Here is a 19695-nt window from a genome sequence, read left to right on the forward strand (position 1 = left end):
GAAAAAAAGCTTGATCACATCAAGTTTTCAAATGACAATAGGCAATTGATCAAAGAGAGTTGGAAGTTATCAAAAGACGCAACACCATGATAATCAAGGTGAATGCAGTGGCACAAAATACAAGAACTCCCGATCTTGTGATCATTCGGGTTTGCATCAAGTACAAGATCCTTTAGAACAATCCCTAGGGTTGTTTCAATTCTTTTACATCTTCTTCCTTCTTTAGTTTTCATGTTTGTAGTTGGAGAGAATGAATTGCATGAAAATTTGTAATTACATGTAATTCGATTTACATGTCCTTGTGACATGTAATCCAATAATTTCTCACTTAGTTTGACCGGGTAAAAATTGGTTGAGTTTCTCCCACTTTTTCCTCCTTTGTCTCAACTCCTTTGCCTATTTAAAGATGTGTCCTCTAATTGTAAATATCATGTTTTGTTGTATGCAAGAAAGCTTTGCCAAATTTGTGCAAACATAAGTTTGATTATGTAGTACCAATTTGGGAAAAAAGTGTATAAAAGAAGCAATTGGATTCGAAGCTTTAACTAGAAGCAATTGTGATAGCCCAAGTTAGTAGCTTTGACTTTAATTAGTTTCTATTATCTTTGATTCATGTTATTATTCAGTGTTCAATAATAGAGCATAGTGAGTTAAGAAGCAATCAGAGCCAAAGCTTTGACTAGGACCGATTGTGGTGATACATAGACTAGAAGCTTTGACTATAGCTTGTATTAACATTTCAAATTCACAAAAAATAGTTAGAATACCTCTACTTCTGGAAACCTTTGCACCCTAGTGGTAGAGGCTTTTCTTATAGAATAGATTAAAACAGGACCTAGAGCCAAACCGATACACTTTCAATTAGCCTTTGAGTTGGTGTTGGTTTATCAATATCACCATTTCCATCTTTTAGATAGAAGTGTAGTGGATTCTTTCCTGAAAGTTAAGAGGAAAGAAAATTGGTAACAACCCTTACAAATCTCTCAACTTTTTGCTTACCTTGAGTTGATCGAAGGAACAATGAGAAGGGGAGCCTTCCCTTTAAGGTAGGAGAGCCTTTGTCTCATAGGTTGTGGTCGGTCCACCTATTTTGCGACTAGATTTTCACAAAACTATCAGTTGCAAAATATCCACCCAACAATCTCCAACCTCTAAACACTGAATTCTGATTTCTATTTGGTTTTTCTCTGAGTTCCAAATTTTTTGGAATATTTGGTTTTTTCTATGTTTAAAGGGTTTTTTCTGACCTTTTTCGCTGTTCTATGAAAAGAGATGCAGTGCTTGAATTTGACAAAATACTGCAAGGAAACTAACAAATAATAACTGACACAAAGAGAATAAACTCAGATTTTAAATTTATTCAAATATCTATCTACATATAAAATCTATTGGTATCTAGAATATGAGGATAGGAACAAATTGACACGATTTGTCTTGTGATTTTGATCTATCCTCTATTTTAACAAATCTACTACAGTTGATCCAAGAAAATTCTGATTTCCATGCTAACTGTTGTTGCCAAGCACTAACGCCCATCTAAGAGAGGCCATGTGTTTTGCGTGTTGTTGTGGGGCAAGGTTCTCGATGCTTTGAATGCCATTAATATGCTGCCAATCTCTGATCTGCAGTCTGAAATCTCCACTTATGAAGTTTGATCCAAGAGATTCTTCACAAATTGATGTCACTCCAATTCCAGATTTGATCTATGATAAAAACCTGTCATTGAGAGAGCTGGATTTTTGTCCAACCCCCTATTCTTCCAAGGTTTTCCAATCCTACAAGCTCCAATTTTCTGTTCAAACCCATTCTAAAAGCTCAAACTCTAAAATGCTCAGGTAAAAATGTAAACCTAAATGAATGAAATGGTTGCCACAATACTCATTTATATTTTTTTCCTTTGCCCTCCAAGAAGTTCAATCCACTTTAGGGTATTCCATGTTTTATTTTAAATAACTTCATTAATCTTATTTCTCAGCTAGAGGTCCAAACCTCTTTAGAGTCTTATTACTAATTAACAAAATGGTCACTTCTTAAAAACAATCAATAACTCCAAGGATGTGTCCCATGAAGGGGACAACTTTATTATATATGGTTATAATATAAAGTGACTTAATTAAATCACTTTATTTTTATTTAAAGTAAAATGTTACACAGCAACTCAATTATTCCATACTTATTCATAAGTTAATCACTTGGACTCCGAAATGAAAAGTTGATGCCCACGCCTGTGATGGATTGGGTCTTCTATTGCTAACTTAACCAGTCGATTCACCTTAACCTTTGCAAAGATAAGATAAATAATACCCACTGGACTATGATACTTATCATCAATAGCAGTGCAAGCGACAAATATGTATATGTGTAGGGTTAATGCAACTGAATGTGTGTATATCAGTATTTCCAGCAATACGTATTAGATGCAGATTCTTTTTTTTGAACTTATTAACTTCTAGCATACCAAAGACTTAGGAGAATAGAGAATAACTCACTTATAATCTTGCATTAAGTAATGAGCATATTACAATAGAACTACCAACAGACCTGACTTGGTGATGTGGAGTAGTTCCTTTAGCTTGATAGAGGGGTGTCAGCTATGATTTCAATTCACCCGACTTTTTATGTGCTTTTCATAGCCCGCAATACCATACCCATCATGACCAATTGATATCTAGAGTGCACTCGAACCTCAAGATCATCTGATGGAGATGTCAAGGTTGTTAGTCTATGGGGATTTCATCCCATAGGTCCATGTTTTCCTTTCAGTTTGAAACCAATTTTGCTACTAGCATTCGCACAATATCCTATATCTTCGCATACCTTCTTTCCTTCTCCATGGACCCTAAAAAACTACCTCCTTCCTCGTCCCCAATCCATTTGGATTCTCGTAGCCCATTCTATGGAACTATCGTTACCTGGCATGCCAAATGTTCACTTGTCTGCACACTCCTCGTATGTCTTCCACCTTACCCAATGACAAAACATTTCTCATCGATTCATCCACCTCAACTCAGAATTGCCGCCTCTCTACATAGGCTAAAAAAAATTATTTATCTTATTCCTCTCCTCTGGCTACCGTTTGAAATTGTTTAGGAAGCCAAAACCCATCGTAAGATCACATGGCTTTGCAGAATACGAAAAACCTCTCTTAGTGGCACGTGTGATGAGTACCTTTCCTTCCGAAATTAATTGTTGCTGGTTATATTTGGAATTGGGTTTGGTGAAAGTGTCCTTGCCATCCAGCTTTGTCAGGTCTTTACATCTAAATAGATCGTCGCAACTCGTCCTTTTCTCGAAGTAATTAATGCTTGCGGTGAGAGGATCACAAAAGCAAATCCTCACCCAATCTTGCCAAAATTTAACTTTATGAAAGCAAATCCGCTAGCCTTCCCACCCATGTGGATTCATAAAGGTGTGCCACCTTTTGTAATGATTCATAGGTATTGTGAGAAGTATGCTCGCATTCCATCATCACTTGAGTTGATGATGGAAGTTGGCTAACATCCTCCCATTCGATTCTTTGTTTGACGTTATGGCCAAATTTTTCCAACTCATTCAACACTCCATTTCCTTCACAGTAAATGTGGTCCATGTGGATCTCTTAACACCCCTCCATCAACTAGCAAATTTCCTCTATTATTATTTTGGTCTTCCAACTACTCTGAACCTCTCTTTTAACTGTTCTAATAATCAACATCGAATCCCCCTCAATTCTCAATCTATTAATTCCTCTAGCTCTCACAATTCTCAATCCCCACAGAAGAGCCAGGGCTTCCACATCGCTGCTTGAACCCCCTCTAGAGTTTCCAATTTTAGCAAACACCAACTTCCCCATACTATTCCAAAAGACACCTCTGGCTACAGTGCTTCTAGCCATGAAAGGCCCATAAAAATTAAGTTTCATCCATGTTTCAAAAGGGGGTGCCACATCCTTCTACGCCTAGCCATAACTTTGGAGTTATCAAACTATGCCACCATCAGGCCTAAGTCCCAACCGGATGCCCACTTCATATCTAGTCTTCCCAACGGGGTTCAAAGGGGGGCTTCCATTGCCAGATCCCACTACATTCCTTTAAGAGTCTTGTAACCTGCTAGACCATTACCAAACTGGTAGTGGTGGCTACCGTTTGAAGTGCTATGTCGCCCACTTACTAAGATCGGTCAACCTTCCAGGATGCTTGAAGGCCAACATTCTCATATCGGGATGTCAGCTTGGTGGGGACATTACAATTCCCCCTCCCAAATTTGCTTGTCCCTAAGCGAATTCAATCCAAATTGCTTCTCTTTCCCATGTTGCATCTTCATGGGGCAGATTCTTTCACTGAACCAGATACTCCTTGATAACCCACTTACACAATACCCTCTCCCTTGTCTCTAAAATGACCTTAGGTATCAATATCAATTTCCCTTCTTCATCAAGTAGGGGTACCTTGGGGGAAGGTAGCACATTCTGACCAACTGCCCTTTTAAGGTGCAACATATGAAACACATTGTGTACCTTGCTGTCCACAAGCAGCTCCAACTTGTAAGCCACCTATCTGATGCGTCTAATCAACCTGAATGGGCCATAGTAGCGAAGCTTCAGCTTCTCTTTGCCATTCCTCTTAAGGGTGGATTGTCTATAGGGCTCAACATGAGGTACACCATATCCCCTACTAGAAAAGAGCACTCCACCCTATGTTGATCTACATATTGCTTTTGTTGGTTCTGAACCTTTTGCATATTATCTCTTAGTGATTTCATTATGTCATGAGTCTCCTGTAACCACTCCTTCGACCTGGGTGTTCGGTTGTCACTGAAGAGCAAGTCTAAGAAATTCGACACGTCATATCCATAAAGGGCTATGAAAACTGTCATTTATATGGACATGTGGTATGTTTTGTTATAACAGTATTCACCAAGGTTTAACCACTTCACCCATCCCTTATGTTGTCCGACAACATAATTATGCAAATAGCCTTCAAGCCATTTATTCACTATCTTCGTTTGACCGTCAATCTATGGATGATAACTAGTGCTCAGGGTGAGTTCAGTGCCACATAATTTGAAGAGTTCCTGTCAGTATGAACTCATGAACCTGTTGTCTCGGTCACTAACAATGGTTAGTGGTAGCCCATGTTGTCTAAAAATCTCCCTAAAAAATATTTCAGCAACCTAAACTATTGTGTGAGTAGATGGTATAGCTATAAAGTGAGCAAACTTGGTTAACTGATCCACCACCACGTAAATACAGTCTCTAACCTATACCCTGGGTAAGCCTGCGATGAAATCCATTAATATGCTGTCCCACTTCCGCTCAGGAATGGGTAAGGGCTGCAATAACCCACCAAGATAGGAGTGTTCATGTTTATTTTTTTGGCAAACCACACACTCCCTCACATGCTGCAAAACATCCATCTTGAGTCCCTTCCAAGCAAACCGCTCCCTCACCTTGTTGTATATCTTAAAGACTCCCCAGTGTCTTGTCATAGGTGAGTCATGAAAGGCTCTAAGGATCCTTCAATTCATTGTAGAACCCAAGACTAACCATATCCTATTCTTATACATGATCAATCCATTCACAACTGCATAACTCTCAACCTGGATAGTACCATCTGATGGAGCTCAAAATTTTAAATTTTTTATTGATCTCCATGTATGAAATGATATGGGAGACGGATGATGAAATGGTATTGTCAATATTAGAAAGCTTCATTGTTGTATGGACAAAATGAGTATTAGAGGCGATTGAAATACATAATAGATTCATGTCCTATCTGGATTATAGTGATAAGTAACATTTTCTCGAGCAATAGCAAATTGGGCAACTAAAGAATAGGAGTGAAATCTAGAGGACATTAAGATATTTTTCAAAGAATACACCCATGGAAATTTGTAATGACTCAAGAGGAAAATTCATCATGGTCTTGAGGTGTCTTATTGTTCAGATTTCTTCATGATTTGTTGAGGTTATCCTCTGCTAATAGCAAAGGGCATTATCTATGTATATACTATCTATCTGAGCCAGGCCTTCAAGCAACAGCAAACTGTTCAGTTGTTAAAGTAATGGCAGAATATGGAGCCATATTATGTCTGAGGTTATTGCATTCATGTATCTCTGTATGTTAGCACTTCAGCAGTATTATCAGATATATATTTCCCAGAGTGATTGTCCATTCCAGGACCAATTAAGGCACAGACAATGGATTGCTAGATACACCTCTGAATGGGTTGGGGGTAAAGTTTTATCTGCAGAATGGACTTCCCTGTGCATCAGAAAAATACACTATAGAAGCTAATTATTTTGCCATTTATCTCTGTAGTATCATATCATGTTTGAGAATCTGGAAAGCTTTACACGTTCCCTTGCAAGAGGAGGAAATGGATTTGAACATGCTCGAAATGGCAATATACTTAATTTGGGGGATCGTAATGAGGCCAGAGCAAAAGTGAAAAAAGACGACTTAGAGAAATTCAGGAGCAAGCACTTCATGTCCCATAGCTTGAACAATTCTCAAATATCTGCTATGAATCAAGTAGTTATTGCTCTTCAGTTTAAACTTTCTTCTGATATAAAGCTTATACAGGGTCCCTCGGGAACAGAGAAAACTTAAATGCTGGTCTCACTTCCTTCCATCTTAAGTCATTAGATGTTCAGAATAATTGTGTGCATACCCAAAAATGCAGCAATATCAGAAATTGTAGTGAGGTTCTTCAGGCTAGTCACAGGTCCATCTGGAAGTTGTCCTAATGAAGATATTTTTAATATATTTTCCTTAAATATCAAGTGTTACCTATCACAAGCAGGATGGAAGAAAACAGGAATTGGAAATTTTGATCAATATGGTTGACTCTTTAATAAATCATATTGAAAAGCAAAAATATAATACTGACAAAGAAAGTGCCCTAAGAAAATGTTTTTGCAGTAATCGCAAAGGTCTGGGAGAAGTGGAATAGCCTCCAAACAAAGATGAACTGTTCAAGATTTTGTGGCATCATCCTAATGCTATTGTCTGTTGCATATGCGAGTCATTACCCAAATTCATATTTGCAATCGAGGTCTGGAGTGTGGAGTCTGAAAACATAATCGGGAGAGCAGAATATACATTTGATGGAGTGTTAAAAACAGTTCAAGACATGTCTCGGAGGATGAATCAGACATGATGGGGGCGTGCTTGATAGCCGAAAGCTTGTGTAGATTTGAAGAATCGGAGTCCAGGTCATTGCCAATGTACAGAACGATAAAAGACAAACGTCTGGAGAATATATACTAGAGGTCGGGTCTGACTGTTTTCTAAGACGGAGTCATACTCCAGTAATTCGTGAATCACATCTGCCTGTCTCATCAAGTGTTATTCACGGGTTATGCAGGTAAGCGTATCCATACGATTATATTTTTGATATTATTTACTTACAATGTTTTCAAATGTTTGTAACAGGTACGTCTGGATAAAAGCATCATCATGGAATCGATAAGAACATATTTTGCATTCGATGGGGAAATAAATGCATACCAGCGATAAGAAGCAGCGAGCAATTCTATGGAAATTGAGAAGAAGTGCGAATGATGATTATATCTTCAGTGTGACATGTGGCGGATAATTAAGTTGCGTCCAAACAATCCAGTTGTGCACAGGAGCAGGATATCATTTAATAATGGCATATGTTGAAAGAAGAAGACGATGCGAATGGGAGATATGAGGATGGTTTTTGGTTTTATAAAAAAAAATTCCTCAACTATCGGTTATTGCTTCACAGCAAGTAAAGACAAGTCAATTAGTTTTTGTGAAGAGGTGCGTTGTTTGGTAAAACAAACTGACACCTCTTGCATGTTTATATATATGTGTAAAACAAAGCCGAGAGGGGATATGTTCATTTTTTGCTTCTAAAAAGGAAGAGTAGCTCTCTAAATTCAGGAATACATTTTAAAAATTTCTTCAAAGGCTGAGATGCAAATTTGAACAAAGCTAGTGGATATCGAATTGCTGGGCATATTTTTTTTAACATTGTGTGAGAATAAGTTGTGTTGATTGGAGCATCGGCCTGTGAGTGTCATCAATACAATTTTATTTTGACAATAAAATCAGTAAGATTTTTATTTGTCTTATGAGTTAAAAGTTATACAATCTGTCCTTTATGATCATTGTATTATTTATTTGTTGATAATTCATTATTGTGATAAGTAGATCAAGTTGTTCACCCCTATTCAAATGTGATAAATGCAAATATTATTGTTTACTTTATCTGTATCTATTTTATCCATTAAATGGTTAAAACATTATAGACTGATTTGAATAAGCAGATAGGTGTAACAATTTGAAGCATTGTAATAACTGAAATATTTACAAGTATAATATGACTAGCGTCATAAAGTTGTATGTGATATATATATTTGAATGTGATATATATATATATATATATATATATATATATATATATATATATATTTGACTCTATTACCCAATATAGATTCAGCACTGATCATTTGTTTGCTCATAATTTTTAATCCATAAGCTAGCAATACTTTACGTTCTCTCCTTTAAGAATTTGATCTTATCAGTTTTAATAATTCATTTTAACTTTTTTCTTTCAGCAACATACAAATCTTAAGTAATCAAAACTTGAAATAGTTATTTATCACAATCTAGATAGTTTCCTTGACACTTGCCAGTTGAGGAGTTTGTTTTTATGTTATAATCCGCTATAATACATCTTGCATCCAAGTTTTGGATTTGGGTGAACAGGCCTTGGTCCAGCGGAACCAAAAGCGCAAAGGATTTGAATCAATCCTGTCAAGTTGGCCAAAATCAGTTAGATACCCAGCATCGAGCAGGCAAGGCTCGTAGGTTTCTAACCAGCAATTTTGATAACCAACACCATCTATGATGCCTGGGGCCCAATCATCTCTAGCATAATCTGCCATAATGAGCTCTCTCCAATCATCCAGTAATGCCACAATCACACACAAGTGTGGTCTTCAAGATAATGCATGAGCAACTATGTTTTTCTTCCACTTTACAAAAATTATATCGAAGTCATACGCTTGTAGCTTGCTAACCCACTTTTGTTGCATATCATTCAGCTCCTACTGCCCAAGGAAATGTTTCAAACTATTATGATCTATCTTGACCATAAACTTGCCATGAACCAAGTATTGTCTAAATTTAGCCAAGACATGCATGATGACCAACATTTTCTTGTCATAAATACTATAACTCCACTCAGCACCCTTCAACTTCCTTCTCTCATAAGCAATCAGGTGTTTGTTCTGCATCAAAACTACTCCTAGCCCCTCTCCTAAAGCATCACAATGTAACTCGAAGGGCCTACTAAAATTAGTAGTGACTAACACTATGCAAGAGCTCAATTGTTTGAACCTGTCAAAGCACTGCTAGGGCCTATCTGTCCACTCAAAAGCGTTCTTTCGAGTCAAGTCAGTAAGGGGAGCTTTCGCTTGTGAATAATCCTTCACAAGGCACTGGTAAAAACCACACAATCCCATGAACCTCCGAAGGTGTGAGAGGTTCTTGGGTGGAGGCCAATCCATAATAGCACAAATCTTCTTCGAATCCACTCAAACACCCTCTGCACTGATGATGTGTCCAAGATATAATAACTATGCCATGCCAAACTTGCAATTCGACAATTTTTAATATAATGACTCCCTTTCCAAGATGCTCAAAACAATGTCTAAGTGTTGTAAGTGCTCCTCCTATGTCCTATTGTACATGAGTATATCGTCAAAGAAGATAAACACAAATCTCCTCAAACGGTCCATGAATATCTTGTTCATACATGACCGAAAAGTAGTTGGCGCATTGGTCAACCCAAAAGGCATGACCAAGAACTCAAAGTGCTCATAATGGCACCTGAAAGCAATCTTCTCCACATCCTCATCCCAAACTCCAATCCAATGCTAGTCAGATCTCAAATCAATCTTCAAGAAGTACAATGTCACATGCAACTCATCTATCAACTCATGGATCTTGGGTATGGGGTATTGGCTCTTAATGGTGCGCTTATTAAGCTCCCTGTAATCAATGCATATCCGAAATGTCTCATCCTTCTTCTTGATTAATACCATTGTTGAAGCAAAGGGATTCTTACTAGGCCTGATGTGACCCATCTCCAGAGGCTCCTTAATTGCTTTCTCTATCTCATCCTTGTACCTCTTTGTATGCCTGTAAGGCATAATAATTATCAGTTTGGCTCCCTCGTCTAACTCAATCACATGCTCCATACCCCGGTCTAGTGGCCTCCCTGCTAGTATATCACCAAACACTTTAGAGTGTTTGGTCAATAAGTCCTGAATATGGGTGGGTATTCATACTTCTATTGCATTCTCTCCTCTGGCATCAACACAATTCCTATCGCCCACTGCACCTAATCATGCTAAATCAGCCTCTCCATGTGTCCTAAAGATATCACCTTAGGCCCCTTATTTGTTAGAGCTCTAATCACCACTTTCCTACCCTAATGCTTGAACTTCAGATTCATCCTATCCAAGTTGAAGGTGAACTCATGTACGGTCTTCATCCAAGTCATGCCCAAAATGCAATCATAATCACTCATGGGAACCACATAAAATCTACTTGTCATATCATAGTCCCCCATACGAAGACACATATCCTTCACCACCAAGCAACTGAGAAGTTGATGTCCACTAGCCACCATGATCTAAACCCTCTATGCATATCTGTCTGGAGACCCAGTCTATCAACAAGTGTCTCAAATATAAAGTTATGTATAGCACTTGTAGCTACCAAAGTAATCACTCGCTGCCCCTAAAATAGTACTCATACAAAAGTTAATAACTTGTTCATCACCTAATAAGTGGGCTATAACTCTCCCTTAATCACATCTCCATTTGTAGACTCACCTCCCTTGCTCTCTTCTCCTTCTGAATGGTTGTCATCTCCTCCCGCTAATAATTCTTCACCTAAAATAATTTCAATGTTGGCTGCCTTAGCTTTGAGAGTGCATTTGTGAGACAAATCCCATGGTTCCCTACAGTGAAAACATAATTTTTTCCTCCTAAGTTCATTGAGCTGATCGCTGTCCAGTTTTTTTGTTTCAGCTTTTGGAGGTTGTTCTTTGTGGAAGGGCTTCTTATCTTTGTCCCTTTTAAATGTAGCCCCCTTAGAATAAAATCTATCTCTAGATGTAGTTGGCTCCATGTCTCTTGATTTCTTATAGGCCTATTGCAACATAGTTGGACTAAGCCCTTTGATCTATCATCTTAATGGCTCTGTAAGGCCTTCTATAAAGAGCATTAAGAGCCTACTAGGTGCTATATTCGTGACAAGAGTTGCTAGCCTTTGAAATTCAGCTATGTAATTGTCAACACTTTCCACTGTTTAAATAATGCTAACTATTTAAAATGCAGCTCAGGATCCTTGTTATCAAACCTTTCAATCAAAGTTTCCATGAAGTCAATTTATGAAGTAATTAGATTATGCCCAAAAGGTGATCATGCCATGGTTACACCATTCGTCCACAAGACCCTCTAGGTGTTAAGCTGCGAATTTAATGGCATCCTCCTCCGGCATACGATTCAGCTGAAAGTACATATCCAACTTTTGGACCCAAGCCCTTGCAGTCATCCTATCATAAGGGGGAGAATTTGTTACTCTTTCTTAGCAACTCAGCATGCTGACCTCTATTGCCAGCCCTCAGCATGTATCTCATCCTCGAGTCCATGTAATCGTGTAGAGTAGTGGATGCCTCAATCTCGTCTCCTTCTGCCGCCCATTCTCTCATCAATTGGCCTTGTACATCTTGTATTTGCAACTCTTACCCTTGTTGAACTTGAACTCTAGGAGGAAAATTTGAAATGCTTTGTCTTGAGCAAGTAGTCCTTGCTGGTCTAGGAATTCTATCAAAATTATCAGCCACCCATATTCCTCCATTTTGTCCATTTTGGTCAAGCTATTGTTCTATATTGTTTGCTACATTACCCTCGTCATTGTTACTCATATTTTGTCCTCCATTGGGTCCCCATTCTCATTTGCTGCACTATTAACCCCATTGTTATTTGTTGCATTATTGTCATCTATGTTCAAATTTAACCTCATTTGCCTCACCATCATTCGCATCATGAGGTCCATTTGTTGCACTTGTCCTTGCGCTCTTAATTCAGCCATTCCCTTGGTTGATGGTTTCTATCAATTGTCTAAACATGCATGCCTCATTGTCCTCTACATTTCTTTCACCCATATTTTCGAATATAACTTCCTCGGAATCTATGTTATTTGGTTCTATTTCCCCCTGCAATGAAATTTCACTCTCAGATTCTTGATCACTTTGACTCCTAACATATCGTTCTAGTGTATTCTGTAGGTTGTAATTACAACCAGTTACAACAAACTCCACAAACTGGAGAATCTCAAAGCTCTGATACCACTATAATGGATTGGGTATTCCATTGCCAACTTAACCAGTCGATTTACCTTAACCTTCACAAGATAAGATAAGTAATACCCATTGGACTATGATACTAATCATCAATAGGAGTGCAAGCGACAAATATGTACATGTATACGATTAGTGCAAACTGAATGTGTGTGTATCAATATTTCCAGCAATATGTAATAGATGCAGATTCTTTTGTTTGAACTTACTAACGAGACTTAGGAGAATAACTCACTAATTATCTTGCATTACGTAATGAGCATATTACATAGAACTAGGAAAAAACCCGACCTAGTGATATGGAGTAGTTCCTTCAGCTTGATAGAGGAGCATCAGCTATGACTTCAATTCACCTGACTTCCTATTTGCTTTCTACAGCCCACGGTACCATACCCATCATGACCAATTGATATCTGGACTGCACTCAAACCTCAAGACCGTTGATTGGAGGCGTCAAGGTTATTAGGCTATGGGGATTTCATCCCACAGACCCATGTCTTCCTTTAAGTTTGAAACCAATGTTCTTGCTAGCATTCGCACAATATCCTATATCGTTCCATGCCTTCTTTCCTTCTCTGTGACCCCTAAAAAATAGCCTCCTTCCTCATCCCCAATCCATTTGGATTCTCATTGCCCCTTCAATGTAATTGTCATTACTCGGCATGCCAAATGTTCACCTGCCTGCACACTCTGCATATGTCTCCCACCTTGCTCAATGACTCAACATTCCTCATTGATTCATCCACCTTAGCTCAAAATTGCCACCTCTCCACATAGGACCAAAAATCCCTTATTTGTCTTATTCCTCTCCTCCGGCTACCATTTGAAGTGCTATGTCATCCGCTTACTAAGACCGGTCAACCTTCTATGTTGACGCTCAAAGGCCAACACACTCATATTGGGATATTAGCTTAGCAGGGACGGTTAGTGTAGTTTTTTATTTTTCCTATTTTGATAGGTTTTTCCTACACTTTTAATAATCTCGCTTAGGTTAATAAAGCATGTCTTATTAGGTGAATGGTTGTGAGGTGTCACCTTCCTACATGTGAGCATCCATTAGCTATCTTGGGAAGATACTTTGCTATCTTTAGTCCAATAGATGGTTGCTCCTCATTGGTTGGTGTTGCCACCTCCTCCCTCTTCCTAGCCTATATAAGCATGCTACCTGGCTTGTATTTGTATCTCTTGTTTTTGCATCCTCTTAATGCTATTTTGCTTCCAGCATTTGCATTACTCTCTTGGAGACTAACTCTATGATGCTATTTTGATTTTGTATCATTTGCATTCATAGTTTAGATATTTACTCTTTGCACTAGTTTTCTGGGTTGTTAATCTTTTCAGATTCTAACAGGGACATTACAACACTATCCTGGTGATGTCTAAATATAGCAGCTAAACTGATAGTTCCCTTCTAAAAAATAGGAATCCTCCTTAAAATAATAGAAATCGCAACCAAAACCTCCAAAATGACCCTTGAGATCTCCTAATGTGTTTCAATCAATTCCCAATCCACCCCTAAAATTTAGGAAACACTCCTACAAAAAAAGAGACTGTCCAAAACAGCTTATATAGCCGCTACGTAGCTCCACAAACCTTTTGATTGGTCCCCTATCCACTCTATTGACCTACTGTAAACTCAGTAGTAGGCCAACCTATTATAACAACTAAGTTTGAGGAAGGACCATTATAGTCATCCCTTCCCAAGATTGCTTGCCCACAAGCAATTGCAAAGTTGGATGTTGAAGTATAGTCTCTCATTTCCACATGGTATCCTCCAAGGGCAAGTCCCTCCAACAAACCAAGCACTCTCTAATCCATTTGCTCCTCAATGACCTCTCCCTCATGTCTAAAGTCACAGCAAAAATCAAGATCAATTTATTCTCCTCATCGAGTGGACGCAACTCGGGTTTAGAAACAAGAAGCTGCCCCAAAGCCTTCTCCAAGCATGACACATGAAAGACGTTATATATCTTGCTCTAAGAAGGTAACTCAACCTCATATGCCACAGCCAAGTGTTCAATTCAATGCAAGATGAATTTTACTTTTTCCTTCTTCCTCCCAATATGTAGAATCTTGAACCTGTTCTTTTTCCTATCACACTACAAAAAGTATGAATTTTGACTCCAAATCAAGGTACCTAACCTGGGATATGCCTCATGCCAAATGAATTGTTCTAGGTCTATGTTTTCATGAAATAGCTTTGCTGCTGGGTGCTAACGTTAGGCAGAATTCCCTCTCCCCAATTGTTATGGTACCCTACTTTTCTCCAAAGTGTTGGGTGTAAGTTGTTTAGTGGGCTAGAGTCTACATCCCACCCTCTGAATCTGAGGATTATTGCCCTCAATCCGTGTATGGCTGCAAGGGGTGTTGCAACTTATTGAACTTTCATGCCACAAATTCCAATACATCAAGATCCCTAGAAATGGCCACCTAGGCAACGTTTATTCTTCCCCCGGCATGTTTGATCCACAATTTCCTCCAAGAACTGGGTGTTGCCATCCAAAACTCCTCTTTGTGTGCACATGGCATTTGATAAAAATCGAACTCCTTTCCAATGTTCAAGTGCCTAATTTATTTAATAATAACAATTAATTTTTGGTAATGGCGTGAGTCTCCTTTTTTATTTTATTTATTATTAAAATCTTCCCTTCTATAGACCAAAGGAATAATAAATGGTTTAATAAAGAGTCATTCCAAATTTGCAATCAAGTACCTCGTTCATTAAAATAAGCTTTAATAGTAATTTGGCTTTTAATTTCTTTTTAAATTATAAAGCCTTTATTTTAATAATGACACCAAGGCCTTCTTTTAGTAATACTAAATATTGGATAGGGAATGGCCCATGGCTCGTTTTATTTTAGTTTACTTACTAAAATGAATTTTAATTATTCATTTATTATGATTTATTTAATAGGGTAAATATAATATTCACTTATTACAATATATTTAAATTTTAAACTACTACGTAAATATTTAATCATTTCCTTACTAATTTATCAATAAAAATCTAGAGCTCAAATTTGACTCCCCAAGCCCCCATGCTTTACTATGTGAGACACCTAGGGAGTTCCCTATCCAATCTATTGGCCTACGAAACCCCGGTGATAGGCCAACCCCAAGCAACTGCATGTTATCCTACAAAGGGAGTAATACATATGAACAGATAGTGACTCACGTCTTTTTTGTGACAAACAATTTCCAAAAGACATAGCAGTTGGCAATATCACTAACTTTCCCAATAATGAATTGAGCAATACATCCAATGATGATGATACGGCATCAACTTGAATAAGTGCTCTTGATGACTTGGGACATTTTGAATTTTTTGAATCAACTCTTCATTATTATTTTTGAAAAACAAATACATATTTTCACTTGTGATTTCATATGTTTATTATGCTTTAACCTTAATAAGTTTATCATGGTTTATGAATGTCATATCCTTTTATAAAGATTTCAAATCTATTTGGCAACGTTTACCCATTTTCACAACTTGATGAATTTATTACCGTATTTTTTAAAAAATCAAATTTATGTTAGGCAAATTTAATAACAAATTTGTTTAGTTTCCTCATTATCAAAATCCAATTTTTATCTTTGTCAGACACAAATCTTGTGGCATGGACTATCATAAATCTACCATAATTAATCACCTTGCTTGTGCATCCCAAATTGGCTCCATTATCAATTCAAAAAAATTCTATGACATTTGTCATAAACTATCATAATATTGGTCAATATACTAATGTAAACTTTCCCTATATCATGCTCTTGTGTGTCATAGAAACTCTCATAAGCGACTCCAACCTTGCAACTCCACAAGAGCTTCATAATTACATTAGATGCTCTTACAATTTTTTGTGTCCTTGATAAAAGATTCAACATGTGGCCAAAAGTGCCACTTGAAGGCAAGATGTCCTCTTTCCCATGTAAGGACAAAATTATAAATAAATATGAACATTAAAATGAAAGGTTGAGACTTTCCATGTAGCTGGCAGAAACAGTCAAACTGTAGAACCTCCACCAAAACCAGGTAGAATTCTTCTCTGAATCAGTCTGCTATGCAGCACTATAAAGATAGCATATTGCCTGCTTCTTTATAAAACTGTATCTTTCGTCATCGTTAACTTCAAATAGAATCAATAAATGATCTCACTATGTTAGGTATAGCAACACATGGATAAACCCATTCCTATATAACTAACAAAAAAGAATCTAAACTTTTTTCATATTGTTGCACAGGACTTTCTAAGTATTCAAGCCTCACATCATTTCGGTCCACCAGAATAAGTCCTTTTAGAAATGAAAGAACTTATACTGATTTGTACCAATGACCAGAAGCAAAAAATAGGACCATAAAGTGCATTTAACAATAGCAAGATGGAAAAAGTCGGCAACAACCAAAAAGACATAACTACTAAATTAATGAAAAGATTGGAAAAAATGTCTATTGAGGACCAACTGATGAATAAAGGGTTCTTATAAGGTTGAAGTTATAGACTAGATTAATAAAAAGATTAAAAAGAATGTCTATTGAGGAACAGCTAATGAATAAAGGGTTCTTATTAATTTGAAGTCATAGGTGTGAATCCCAACTGGTTTTCCCCACAAACCCTGTTAAGTTGAGGTAGACTTGCCCAGGGCATTGCTTAGAACAGAAGTGAAAGCCATACAATCCCCAGGTGCCCTCAGCCAGAAGTTAACAATAAAAAACCATATACAGATGGTGTGCACAAAACACCCTACACAACAATCAAAAAGAAGAAAGATCCAATCGAATTAAAAGGTTGATGAAAACCAAAGGCTGCATTAGCTACTGTGTACTAAACCTCTTAATAACATCCCACTACTTCAGAAGAAGTACAAAACTTATAAATACAAACTCAATATACAGAATGTAATTAATTTCAAGAGTTCCTGGGAAAAAACTATTAAATCAGGTTTGTCTGCTATTAAAGCAAAAAAAACTACCTGTAAGTCTGCATTTTCTGAGAAACGGTCGGTCTCAGTACGCGGGTAACTAATAAAGCCCCATTGGTATAGCTCCTCTGCAACCTGTCGAGCAATTAATACCTTCACAAATTATCAAAATCATCCACAATAAATATCAAGTACAGATATGCCTTGAATTTCACAAAATGTTGTCCACAAAAATGTGAAGTGTATGAAAGAACCAGTATGCCCCACAGACTAATTATTATGTTTGTAAACATATTTAAGATAAATTTATTAATGTCCAACAAGAGACCACAAAAGGGTCTAAAGGACTGAAAGCAAGATCACCAAGCAGTGACCCGAGAAAGAACAAACAAGATCACCAAGTGATGACCCGAGAAAGAAAAAACAAGAAAGCAACAGACCCAACCAAAGGAAGACTAGAGGTCCTTCCTAGGCGGGAAAAAATCCAGCACTGAAGGATAAGATCCAGGGTGGGGGCAAGCACAGAAAAAATTATCGATTCCCTTACCATCTCTAAATTTAGTGCAGATATGCACAAAATGATTCAACAAGACATTAGTATGCATGATGTTACAACAAACACTTAAGTTTATATATTACATAATCAATTTTTGTTCTTTATCACTGATACTATAAACATGTACCATATTGATCTACAAAATCCACAAGCAATACAAGGGAGGACTTTAAGGTTTACAATATTCATATAATCTTGATTTCATAATTAAGTTTTAGGAGTGTGCATATAGATCTGAAAAATCAATCTTAATCTACATTCATGAAGAACTTCCCACAGGTGTAAGAGATAGGTTTTGTCAGCAAAAACAAAGAAGATGGGCAGTGATGATGGTTGATGATGATCAGGGGTGGAATGGAACATCTCCTGGAATCATCAGTCTACAGTGCACACCTTAGAATGGCTAGGAAACATAGTTGAGCAAAATTACTCTTGCCACATGTGACAAAAACACAATTACAAAAAAGCCACACAAATGTCTAATTGTGCTCATTGGCAGTAATGAACTTGTCACTGTGCGAACAGAAAGAGGAATGCAGGCTTTCAACGTTTGATCTTCCAATGCATTGATTGGTTTCTCATTTTCCAAGCATGGAAAACTCAAAGGATGCTATATATTGCTTTCCCACAGCTTTTGTGGGGTTGGTGGTCTATTGTTTATAAACTTAGAGAGAGAAGAATTGCTTATGTTAAGAGTTTCAAACTTCTTGTATAATTTAGTGCATATCATGGAAGCCATTTAAATATCTGTACTCGACCTTTTTGACAGTAAAACAAGCAAGTATCTGATCTGTGGAGCTGGAGATTTTCAACCAAAATTGGGTTTTCTCCATGGAAAATTATGCTTCAGTTCGCTGTGTATGTTTTCTCTTTGTTATTAAATTTATGGACAATCCTTGTGCTTTCCTTGGTATACATGTTTCATTGTGATTCAACAACTTGAGGATATGTCTAGTGTGTTTCAAGGGTTTGTTGAGGTCATTTCAATCTATATATGTTTCTCATGACAACAAGAGGAATATGCTCCCTGTTAACAGATGAAGTGGAATCAAAGCAACTGTATCCTTTGAATATTTGTTTGCTGTAAAGTTTGCAAGTACAGGTCATCGACAAGATTGAGCAGAAACAAGAATCTGCTACCTGTTGAGCCAAATTTTGGAATATATGAGTGTTTAAGGACATAAAAAATTGCAAGGGAAGATATTCAAGAAATAAGATTCCAAAAACTTTAGGAGAATGTTATGAGGATTTTTAGCATAGAGGATAAGCTGGATCAATTGGGAAGCACGATGTGGGTCCTCATCTCCAAGTAAGGAAAGCTAAAAGAACATGGAAGAACTAAAAGAAGAAAGATGTATCAAAGTTCTTCTATGAGGGGATTGTTCATGGTAGAGGCAAAATACCTATACATTATAGTATTATACAACCTATGATGGTGAAATTAGCGTTGGGAAGTTGGACAATAGTTTGTCCCAAACGGAGTTATATACTTGGTAAAGAGCCATGATTACTCCTTCGAGAATTGAAAAATGCCACCACTTATAAGATAGAAGACTTCAATAAGCTACTGTGCAAGCAATTTTATTGAGTTTTAGGAAAGCCAGTGATAGTTTTAGAGATCTTTCTGAAACTGCCACTTTGATGGCCCAAGATGTCCTTTGAGCCAATTAGGTAGACTCCAAAGGCATGAGAAAAAGCATTACATCATCTTTCCCCTTTTTATATAGCCGTATTCTCAATCTTATTTCCCCCCCCTAGGTTCACCTCGGTTACTGAATCATTTTACAGGCTCTAACCCCCTCGCTCCCCTCTCCCACCAAATCCATCACAAG

General features: G+C 37.4%; 1 protein-coding gene across 2 annotated transcripts in view; it reads right to left on the reverse strand.

Annotated features, from left to right (window-relative positions):
- TOP3A (topoisomerase 3alpha) overlaps positions 1-19695 on the reverse strand; it is a 346811-nt gene that overhangs the window by 215002 nt on the left and 112114 nt on the right. For both annotated transcript variants that reach the window (XM_089791990.1, XM_089791991.1), the window contains exon 8: positions 17359-17442. In XM_089791990.1, the coding sequence (XP_089648116.1) occupies positions 17359-17442 (84 nt within the window). The remainder of the gene's footprint in view (positions 1-17358; positions 17443-19695) is intronic.

This window comes from Cupressus sempervirens, chromosome 7, assembly GCF_028749045.1.
Source record: "Cupressus sempervirens isolate cs-2001-9-10 chromosome 7, ASM2874904v1, whole genome shotgun sequence".
Taxonomy (NCBI): domain Eukaryota; kingdom Viridiplantae; phylum Streptophyta; class Pinopsida; order Cupressales; family Cupressaceae; genus Cupressus; species Cupressus sempervirens.